Genomic DNA, 10,813 nt, shown 5'->3' with positions numbered 1-10,813 from the left:
TAGGTTTAGGGGTTGTGTTGGGTTTAGGGGTTGTGTTGGGTTTAAGGGATGTGTTAGGATTAGGGGTTGTGTTGGGTTTAGGAGTTGTGTTATGTTTAGGGGTTGTGTTGGGTTTAGGGGTTGTGTTAGGTTTAGGGGTTGTGTTGGGTTTAGGGGTTGTGTTGGGTTTAGGGGTTGTGTTGGGTTTAGGGGTTGTGTTAGGTTTAGGGGTTGTGTTGGGTTTAGGGTTTGTGTTGGGTTTAGGGGTTGTGTTGGGTTTAGGGTTGTGTTGGGTTTAGGGGTTGTGTTGGGTTTAGAGGTTGTTTAGATTTAGGGGTTGTGTTGGGTTTAGGGGTTGTGTTGGGTTTAGGGGTTGTGTTGGGTTTAGGGGTTGTGTTGGGTTTAGAGGTTGTGTGGGGTTTAGGGTCATGTTGGGTTTAGAGGTTGTGTGGGGTTTAGGATCATGCTGGGTTTAGGGGTTATGTTAGGTTTAGGGGTTGTGTTGGGTTTAATGGATGTGTTAGGATTAAGGGTTGTGTTGGGTTTAGGGGTTGTGTTGGGTTTAGGAATTGTGTTGGATTTAGGGGTTGTGTTAGGTTTAGGGGTTGTGTTGGGTTTAGGAATTGTGTTGGGTTTAGGCGTTGTGTTAGGTTTAGGGGTTGTGTTAGGTTTAGGGGTTGTGGTAGGTTTAGAGGTTGTGTTGGGTTTAGGGGTTGTGTTGGGTTTAGGGGTTGTGTTAGGATTAGAGGTTGTGTTGGGTTTAAGGGATGTGTTAGGATTAGGGGTTGTGTTGGGTTTAGGGGTTGTGTTAGTTTTAGGGGTTGTGTTAGATTTAGGGGTTGTGTTAGGTTTAGGGGTTGTGTTGGGTTTAGGGGTTGTGTTGGATTTAGGGGTTGTGTTAGGTTTAGGGGTTGTGTTGGGTTTAGGAATTGTGTTGGGTTCAGGCATTGTGTTAGGTTTAGGGGTTGTGTTAGGTTTAGGGGTTGTGTTGGGTTTAGGGGTTGTGTTGGGTTTAGGGGTTGTGTTAGGATTAGGGGTTGTGTTGGGTTTAAGGGATGTGTTAGGATTAGGGGTTGTGTTGGGTTTAGGGGTTGTGTTAGATTTAGGGGTTGTGTTAGGTTTAGGGGTTGTGTTGGGTTTAGGGGTTGTGTTGGGTTTAATGGATGTGTTAGGATTAGGGGTTGTGTTGGGTTTAGGGGTTGTGTTAGGTTTAGGGGTTGTGTTAGATTTAGGGGTTGTGTTAGGTTTAGGGGTTGTGTTGGGTTTAGGGGTTGTGTTGGGTTTAGGGGTTGTGTTGGGTTTAGAGGTTGTGTTGGGTTTAGGGGTCATGTTGGGTTTAAGGGTTGTTTTAGATTTAGGGGTTGTGTTGGACTTAGGGGTTGTGTTAGGTTTAGGGGTTGTGTTGGGTTTAGGGTTTGTGTAGGTTTAGGGGTTGTATTGGGTTTAGGGGTTGTGCTAGGTTTAGGGGATGTGTTGGGTTTAGGGGTTGTGTTGGGTTTAGGGGTTGTGTTACGTTTAGGGGTTGTGTTGGGATTAGGGTTTGTGTTAGGTTTAGGGGTTGTGTTGGGTTTAGAGGTTGTTGTGGGGTTTAGGGTTAGGTGTTGGGTTTAGGGGTTGTGTTAGGTTTAGGGGTTGTGTTGGGTTTAGAGGTTGTGTGGGGTTTAGGGTCATGTTGGGTTTAGAGGTTGTGTGGGGTTTAGGATCATGCTGGGTTTAGGGGTTATGTTAGGTTTAGGGGTTGTGTTGGGTTTAAGGGTTGTGTTGGGTTTAGGGGTTGTGTTGGGTTTAGGAATTGTGTTGGATTTAGGGGTTGTGTTAGGTTTAGGGGTTGTGTTGGGTTTAGGAATTGTGTTGGGTTGAGGCGTTGTGTTAGGTTTAGGGGTTGTGTTAGGTTTAGGGGTTGTGGTAGGTTTAGAGGTTGTGTTGGGTTTAGGGGTTGTGTTGGGTTTAGGGGTTGTGTTAGGATTAGAGGTTGTGTTGGGTTTAAGGGATGTGTTAGGATTAGGGGTTGTGTTGGGTTTAGGGGTTGTGTTAGTTTTAGGGGTTGTGTTAGATTTAGGGGTTGTGTTAGGTTTAGGGGTTGTGTTGGGTTTAGGGGTTGTGTTGGGTTTAATGGATGTGTTAAGATAAGGGGTTGTGTTGGGTTCAGGGGTTGTGTTAGGTTTAGGGGTTGTGTAGGGTTTAGGGGTTGTGTTGGGATTAGGGTTTGTGTTAGGTTTAGGGATTGTGTTGGGTTTAGAGGTTGTGTGGGGTTTAGGAGTTAGTGTTGGGTTTAGGGGTTGTGTTAGGTTTAGGGGTTGTGTTGGGTTTAGAGGTTGTGTGGGGTTTAGCGTCATGTTGGATTAGGGGTTATGTTAGGTTTAGGGGTTGTGTTAGGTTTAGGGGTTGTGTTGGGTTTAGGGGTTGTGTTGGGTTTAATGGATTGTGTTAGAGATTTAGGGGTTGTGTTGGGTTTAGGGGTTGTGTTAGGTTTAGGGGTTGTGTTAGGATTTAGGGGTTGTGTTGGGTTTAGGGGTTGTGTTGGGTTTAGGGGTTGTGTTAGGTTTAGAAGTTGTGTTGGGTTTAGGGGTTGTGTTGGGTTTAAGGGTTGTGTTAGATTTAGGGGTTGTGTTGGATTTAGGGGTTGTGTTAGGTTTAGGGGTTGTGTTGGGTTTAGGGTTTGTGTAGGTTTAGGAGTTGTGTTGGGTTTAGGGGATGCGTTGGGTTTAGGGGTTGTGTTGTGTTTAGGGGTTGTGTTACGTTTAGGGGTTGAGTTGGGATTAGGGTTTTTGTTAGGTTTAGGGGTTGTGTTGGGTTTAGGGGTTGTGTTAGATTTAGAGGTTGTGTTGGGTTTAGGGGTTGTGGTGGGTTTAGGGGTTGTGTTAAATTTAGGGGTTGTGTTAGGTTTAGGGGTTGTGTTGGGTTTAGGGTTTGTGTAGGTTTAGGGGTTGTGTTGGGTTTAGGGGTTGTGTTGGGTTTAGGGGTTGTGTTACGTTTAGGGGTTGTGTTGGGATTAGGGTTTGTGTTAGGTTTAGGGGTTGTGTTGGGTTTGAGGTTGTGTGGGGTTTAGAGGTAGGTGTTGGGTTTAGGGGTTGTGTGGGGTTTAGGGTCATGTTGGGTTTAGGGGTTATGTTAGGTTTAGGGGTTGTGTTGGGTTTAAGGGTTGTGTTGGGTTTAGGGGTTGTGTTGGGTTTAGGGGTTGTGTTGGATTTAGGGGTTGTGTTAGGTTTAGGGGTTGTGTTGGGTTTAGGAATTGTGTTGGGTTCAGGCATTGTGTTAGGTTTTGGGGTTGTGTTAGGTTTAGGGGTTGTGGTAGGTTTAGAGGTTGTGTTGGGTTTAGGGGTTGTGTTGGGTTTAGGGGTTGTGTTGGGTTTAAGGGATGTGTTAGGATTAGGGGTTGTGTTGGGTTTAGGGGTTGTGTTAGTTTTAGGGGTTGTGTTAGATTTAGGGGTTGTGTTAGGTTTAGGGGTTGTGTTGGGTTTAGGGGTTGTGTTGGGTTTAATGGATGTGTTAGGATTAGGGGTTTTGTTGGGTTTAGGGGTTGTTTAAGTTTAGGGGTTGTGTTAGATTTAGGGGTTGTGTTAGGTTTAGGGGTTGTGTTGGGTTTAGGGGTTGTGTTGGGTATAGGGGTTGTGTTGGGATTAGGGGTTGTGTTAGGTTTAGGGGTTGTGTTACGTTTAGGGTTTGTGTTGGGTTTAGGGGTTGTTTTGGGTTTAGAGGTTGTGTTGGGTTTAGGGGTTATGTTGGGTTTAAGGGTTGTTTTAGATTTAGGGGTTGTGTTGGACTTAGGGGTTGTGTTAGGTTTAGGGGTTGTGTTAGGTTTAGGGGTTGTGTTGGGTTTAGAGGTTGTGTGGGGTTTAGGGTCATGTTGGGTTTAGAGGTTGTGTGGGGTTTAGGATCATGCTGGGTTTAGGGGTTATGTTAGGTTTAGGGGTTGTGTTGGGTTTAATGGATGTGTTAGGATTAAGGGTTGTGTTGGGTTTAGGGGTTGTGTTGGGTTTAGGAATTGTGTTGGATTTAGGGGTTGTGTTAGGTTTAGGGGTTGTGTTGGGTTTAGGAATTGTGTTGGGTTGGCGTTGTGTTAGGTTTAGGGGTTGTGTTAGGTTTAGGGGTTGTGGTAGGTTTAGAGGTTGTGTTGGGTTTAGGGGTTGTGTTGGGTTTAGGGGTTGTGTTAGGATTAGAGGTTGTGTTGGGTTTAAGGGATGTGTTAGGATTAGGGGTTGTGTTGGGTTTAGGGGTTGTGTTAGTTTTAGGGGTTGTGTTAGATTTAGGGGTTGTGTTAGGTTTAGGGGTTGTGTTGGGTTTAGGGGTTGTGTTGGATTTAGGGGTTGTGTTAGGTTTAGGGGTTGTGTTGGGTTTAGGAATTGTGTTGGGTTCAGGCATTGTGTTAGGTTTAGGGGTTGTGTTAGGTTTAGGGGTTGTGGTAGGTTTAGAGGTTGTGTTGGGTTTAGGGGTTGTGTTGGGTTTAGGGGTTGTGTTGGGTTTAAGGGATGTGTTAGGATTAGGGGTTGTGTTGGGTTTAGGGGTTGTGTTAGTTTTAGGGGTTGTGTTAGATTTAGGGGTTGTGTTAGGTTTAGGGGTTGTGTTGGGTTTAGGGGTTGTGTTGGGTTTAATGGATGTGTTAGGATTAGGGGTTTTGTTGGGTTTAGGGGTTGTTTTAGGTTTAGGGGTTGTGTTAGATTTAGGGGTTGTGTTAGGTTTAGGGGTTGTGTTGGGTTTAGGGGTTGTGTTGGGTTTAGGGGTTGTGTTGGGTTTAGAGGTTGTGTTGGGTTTAGGGGTCATGTTGGGTTTAAGGGTTGTTTTAGATTTAGGGGTTGTGTTGGACTTAGGGGTTGTGTTAGGTTTAGGGGTTGTGTTGGGTTTAGGGTTTGTGTAGGTTTAGGGGTTGTGTTGGGTTTAGGGGTTGTGCTAGGTTTAGGGGATGTGTTGGGTTTAGGGGTTGTGTTGGGTTTAGGGGTTGTGTTACGTTTAGGGGTTGTGTTGGGATTAGGGTTTGTGTTAGGTTTAGGGGTTGTGTTGGGTTTAGAGGTTGTGTGGGGTTTAGGGTCGTGTTGGGTTTAGGGGTTGTGTTGGGTTTAGAGGTTGTGTGGAGTTTAGGGTCATGTTGGGTTTAGAGGTTTTGTGGGGTTTAGGATCATGCTGGGTTTAGGGGTTATGTTAGGTTTAGGGGTTGTGTTGGGTTTCATGGATGTGTTAGGATTAAGGGTTGTGTTGGGTTTAGGGGTTGTGTTGGGTTTAGGAATTGTGTTGGATTTAGGGGTTGTGTTAGGTTTAGGGGTTGTGTTGGGTTTAGGAATTGTGTTGGGTTGAGGCGTTGTGTTAGGTTTAGGGGTTGTGTTAGGTTTAGGGGTTGTGGTAGGTTTAGAGGTTGTGTTGGGTTTAGGGGTTGTGTTGGGTTTAGGGGTTGTGTTAGGATTAGAGGTTGTGTTGGGTTTAAGGGATGTGTTAGGATTAGGGGTTGTGTTGGGTTTAGGGGTTGTGTTAGTTTTAGGGGTTGTGTTAGATTTAGGGGTTGTGTTAGGTTTAGGGGTTGTGTTGGGTTTAGGGGTTGTGTTGGGTTTAATGGATGTGTTAAGATAAGGGGTTGTGTTGGGTTCAGGGGTTGTGTTAGGTTTAGGGGTTGTGTAGGGTTTAGGGGTTGTGTTGGGATTAGGGTTTGTGTTAGGTTTAGGGATTGTGTTGGGTTTAGAGGTTGTGTGGGGTTTAGGGTCGTGTTGGGTTTAGGGGTTGTGTTAGGTTTAGGGGTTGTGTTGGGTTTAGAGGTTGTGTGGGGTTTAGCGTCATGTTGGATTAGGGGTTATGTTAGGTTTAGGGGTTGTGTTGGGTTTATGGGATGTGTTGGGTTTAGGGGTGTGTTTGGTTTAGAGGTTGTGTGGGGTTTAGGGATTGTGTTAGGTTTAGGGGTTGTGTTGGGTTTAGGGGTTGTGTTAGGTTTAGGGGTTGTGTTGGGTTTAGGGGTTGTGTTAGGTTTAGGGGTTGTGTTAGGATTAGGGGTTGTGTTGGGTTTAGGGGTTGTGTTGGGTTTAGGGGTTGTGTTAGGTTTAGAAGTTGTGTTGGGTTTATGGGTTGTGTTGGGTTTAAGGGTTGTGTTAGATTTAGGGGTTGTGTTGGATTTAGGGGTTGTGTTAGGTTTAGGGGTTGTGTTGGGTTTAGGGTTTGTGTAGGTTTAGGAGTTGTGTTGGGTTTAGGGGATGCGTTGGGTTTAGGGGTTGTGTTGTGTTTAGGGGTTGTGTTACGTTTAGGGGTTGAGTTGGGATTAGGGTTTTTGTTAGGTTTAGGGGTTGTGTTGGGTTTAGGGGTTGTGTTAGATTTAGAGGTTGTGTTGGGTTTAGGGGTTGTGGTGGGTTTAGGGGTTGTGTTAAATTTAGGGGTTGTGTTAGGTTTAGGGGTTGTGTTGGGTTTAGGGTTTGTGTAGGTTTAGGGGTTGTGTTGGGTTTAGGGGTTGTGTTGGGTTTAGGGGTTGTGTTACGTTTAGGGGTTGTGTTGGGATTAGGGTTTGTGTTAGGTTTAGGGGTTGTGTTGGGTTTGAGGTTGTGTGGGGTTTAGGGTTAGTGTTGGGTTTAGGGGTTGTGTGGGGTTTAGGGTCATGTTGGGTTTAGGGGTTATGTTAGGTTTAGGGGTTGTGTTGGGTTTAAGGGTTGTGTTGGGTTTAGGGGTTGTGTTGGGTTTAGGGGTTGTGTTGGATTTAGGGGTTGTGTTAGGTTTAGGGGTTGTGTTGGGTTTAGGAATTGTGTTGGGTTCAGGCATTGTGTTAGGTTTTGGGGTTGTGTTAGGTTTAGGGGTTGTGGTAGGTTTAGAGGTTGTGTTGGGTTTAGGGGTTGTGTTGGGTTTAGGGGTTGTGTTGGGTTTAAGGGATGTGTTAGGATTAGGGGTTGTGTTGGGTTTAGGGGTTGTGTTAGTTTTAGGGGTTGTGTTAGATTTAGGGGTTGTGTTAGGTTTAGGGGTTGTGTTGGGTTTAGGGGTTGTGTTGGGTTTAATGGATGTGTTAGGATTAGGGGTTTTGTTGGGTTTAGGGGTTGTTTTAAGTTTAGGGGTTGTGTTAGATTTAGGGGTTGTGTTAGGTTTAGGGGTTGTGTTGGGTTTAGGGGTTGTGTTGGGTATAGGGGTTGTGTTGGGATTAGGGGTTGTGTTAGGTTTAGGGGTTGTGTTACGTTTAGGGTTTGTGTTGGGTTTAGGGGTTGTGTTGGGTTTAGAGGTTGTGTTGGGTTTAGGGGTTATGTTGGGTTTAAGGGTTGTTTTAGATTTAGGGGTTGTGTTGGACTTAGGGGTTGTGTTAGGTTTAGGGGTTGTGTTGGGTTTAGGGTTTGTGTAGGTTTAGGGGTTGTGTTGGGTTTAGGGGTTGTGCTAGGTTTAGGGGATGTGTTGGGTTTAGGGGTTGTGTTGGGTTTAGGGGTTGTGTTACGTTTAGGGGTTGTGTTGGGATTAGGGTTTGTGTTAGGTTTAGGGGTTGTGTTGGGTTTAGAGTTTGTGTGGGGTTTAGAGATTAGGTGTTGGGTTTAGGGGTTGTGTTAGGTTTAGGGGTTGTGTTGGGTTTAGAGGTTGTGTGGGGTTTAGGGTCACGTTGGGTTTAGAGGTTGTGTGGGGTTTAGGATCATGCTGGGTTTAGGGGTTATGTTAGGTTTAGGGGTTGTGTTGGGTTTAAGGGTTGTGTTGGGTTTAAAGGTTGTGTTGGGTTTAGGGATTGTGTTGGGTTTAGGAATTGTGTTGGATTTAGGGGTTGTGTTAGGTTTAGGGGTTGTGTTGGGTTTAGGAATTGTGTTGGGTTGAGGCGTTGTGTTAGGTTTAGGGGTTGTGTTAGGTTTAGGGGTTGTGGTAGGTTTAGAGGTTGTGTTGGGTTTAGGGGTTGTGTTAGGATTAGAGGTTGTGTTGGGTTTAAGGGATGTGTTAGGATTAGGGGTTGTGTTGGGTTTAGGGGTTGTGTTAGTTTTAGGGGTTGTGTTAGATTTAGGGGTTGTGTTAGGTTTAGGGGTTGTGTTGGGTTTAGGGGTTGTGTTGGGTTTAATGGATGTGTTAAGATAAGGGGTTGTGTTGGGTTTAGGGGTTGTTTTAGGTTTAGGGGTTGTGTTAGATTTAGGGGTTGTGTTGGGTTTAGGGGTTGTGTTGGGTTTAGGGGTTGTGTTAGGTTTAGAAGTTGTGTTGGGTTTAGGGGTTGTGTTGGGTTTAAGGGTTGTGTTAGATTTAGGGGTTGTGTTGGATTTAGGGGTTGTGTTAGGTTTAGGGGTTGTGTTGGGTTTAGGGTTTGTGTAGGTTTAGGAGTTGTGTTGGGTTTAGGGGATGCGTTGGGTTTAGGGGTTGTGTTGTGTTTAGGGGTTGTGTTACGTTTAGGGGTTGAGTTGGGATTAGGGTTTTTGTTAGGTTTAGGGGTTGTGTTGGGTTTAGGGGTTGTGTTAGATTTAGAGGTTGTGTTGGGTTTAGGGGTTGTGGTGGGTTTAGGGGTTGTGTTAAATTTAGGGGTTGTGTTAGGTTTAGGGGTTGTGTTGGGTTTAGGGTTTGTGTAGGTTTAGGGGTTGTGTTGGGTTTAGGGGTTGTGTTGGGTTTAGGGGTTGTGTTACGTTTAGGGGTTGTGTTGGGATTAGGGTTTGTGTTAGGTTTAGGGGTTGTGTTGGGTTTGAGGTTGTGTGGGGTTTAGGGTCGTGTTGGGTTTAGGGGTTGTGTGGGGTTTAGGGTCATGTTGGGTTTAGGGGTTATGTTAGGTTTAGGGGTTGTGTTGGGTTTAAGGGTTGTGTTGGGTTTAGGGGTTGTGTTGGGTTTAGGGGTTGTGTTGGATTTAGGGGTTGTGTTAGGTTTAGGGGTTGTGTTGGGTTTAGGAATTGTGTTGGGTTCAGGCATTGTGTTAGGTTTTGGGGTTGTGTTAGGTTTAGGGGTTGTGGTAGGTTTAGAGGTTGTGTTGGGTTTAGGGGTTGTGTTGGGTTTAGGGGTTGTGTTGGGTTTAAGGGATGTGTTAGGATTAGGGGTTGTGTTGGGTTTAGGGGTTGTGTTAGTTTTAGGGGTTGTGTTAGATTTAGGGGTTGTGTTAGGTTTAGGGGTTGTGTTGGGTTTAGGGGTTGTGTTGGGTTTAATGGATGTGTTAGGATTAGGGGTTTTGTTGGGTTTAGGGGTTGTTTTAAGTTTAGGGGTTGTGTTAGATTCAGGGGTTGTGTTAGGTTTAGGGGTTGTGTTGGGTTTAGGGGTTGTGTTGGGTATAGGGGTTGTGTTGGGATTAGGGGTTGTGTTAGGTTTAGGGGTTGTGTTACGTTTAGGGTTTGTGTTGGGTTTAGGGGTTGTTTTGGGTTTAGAGGTTGTGTTGGGTTTAGGGGTTATGTTGGGTTTAAGGGTTGTTTTAGATTTAGGGGTTGTGTTGGACTTAGGGGTTGTGTTAGGTTTAGGGGTTGTGTTGGGTTTAGGGTTTGTGTAGGTTTAGGGGTTGTGTTGGGTTTAGGGGTTGTGCTAGGTTTAGGGGATGTGTTGGGTTTAGGGGTTGTGTTGGGTTTAGGGGTTGTGTTACGTTTAGGGGTTGTGTTGGGATTAGGGTTTGTGTTAGGTTTAGGGGTTGTGTTGGGTTTAGAGTTTGTGTGGGGTTTAGGGTCGTGTTGGGTTTAGGGGTTGTGTTAGGTTTAGGGGTTGTGTTGGGTTTAGAGGTTGTGTGGGGTTTAGGGTCACGTTGGGTTTAGAGGTTGTGTGGGGTTTAGGATCATGCTGGGTTTAGGGGTTATGTTAGGTTTAGGGGTTGTGTTGGGTTTAAGGGTTGTGTTGGGTTTAAGGGTTGTGTTGGGTTTAGGGATTGTGTTGGGTTTAGGAATTGTGTTGGATTTAGGGGTTGTGTTAGGTTTAGGGGTTGTGTTGGGTTTAGGAATTGTGTTGGGTTGAGGCGTTGTGTTAGGTTTAGGGGTTGTGTTAGGTTTAGGGGTTGTGGTAGGTTTAGAGGTTGTGTTGGGTTTAGGGGTTGTGTTGGGTTTAGGGGTTGTGTTAGGATTAGAGGTTGTGTTGGGTTTAAGGGATGTGTTAGGATTAGGGGTTGTGTTGGGTTTAGGGGTTGTGTTAGTTTTAGGGGTTGTGTTAGATTTAGGGGTTGTGTTAGGTTTAGGGGTTGTGTTGGGTTTAGGGGTTGTGTTGGGTTTAATGGATGTGTTAAGATAAGGGGTTGTGTTGGGTTTAGGGGTTGTTTTAGGTTTAGGGGTTGTGTTAGATTTAGGGGTTGTGTTGGGTTTAGGGGTTGTGTTGGGTTTAGGGGTTGTGTTAGGATTAGAGGTTGTGTTGGGTTTAAGGGATGTGTTAGGTTTAGGGGTTGTGTTAGATTTAGGGGTTGTGTTGGATTTAGGGGTTGTGTTAGGTTTAGGGGTTGTGTTGGGTTTAGGGTTTGTGTAGGTTTAGGAGTTGTGTTGGGTTTAGGGGATGCGTTAGGTTTAGGGGTTGTGTTGTGTTTAGGGGTTGTGTTACGTTTAGGGGTTGAGTTAGGATTAGGGTTTGTGTTAGGTTTAGGGGTTGTGTTGGGTTTAGGGGTTGTGTTAGATTTAGAGGTTGTGTTGGGTTTAGGGGTTGTGGTGGGTTTAGGGGTTGTGTTAAATTTAGGGGTTGTGTTAGGTTTAGGGGTTGTGTTGGGTTTAGGGTTTGTTGTAGGTTTAGGGGTTGTGTTGGGTTTAGGGGTTGTGTTGGGTTTAGGGGTTGTGTTACGTTTAGGGGTTGTGTTGGGATTAGGGTTTGTGTTAGGTTTAGGGGTTGTGTTGGGTTTGAGGTTGTGTGGGGTTTAGGGTTGTGTTGGGTTTAGGGGTTGTGTTGGGGTTTAGGGTCATGTTGGGTTTAGGGGTTATGTTAGGTTTAGGGGTTGTGTTGGGTTTAAGGGTTGTGTTGGGTTTAGGGGTTGTGTTGGGTTTAGGGG

General features: G+C 45.4%; 1 protein-coding gene across 1 annotated transcript; it reads left to right on the top strand.

Annotated features, from left to right (window-relative positions):
- Window positions 1-581: 581 nt before the first annotated feature.
- LOC127641604 (UDP-3-O-acylglucosamine N-acyltransferase-like) lies at window positions 582-9,966 on the top strand (the record flags this gene model as incomplete). The annotated part of the gene is made up of 4 exons (XM_052124584.1): window positions 582-953; window positions 4,062-4,393; window positions 5,326-5,720; window positions 9,862-9,966. Coding segments are annotated over 3 exons (917 nt in total), but the record flags the coding sequence as incomplete, so codon positions are not given.
- Between the last annotated feature and the right edge of the window lie 847 nt (window positions 9,967-10,813).

This window comes from Xyrauchen texanus, unplaced genomic scaffold (assembly GCF_025860055.1).
Source record: "Xyrauchen texanus isolate HMW12.3.18 unplaced genomic scaffold, RBS_HiC_50CHRs HiC_scaffold_1139, whole genome shotgun sequence".
Lineage (NCBI taxonomy): Eukaryota > Metazoa > Chordata > Actinopteri > Cypriniformes > Catostomidae > Xyrauchen > Xyrauchen texanus.
This window is presented reverse-complemented; position numbering and strand designations above follow the sequence as displayed.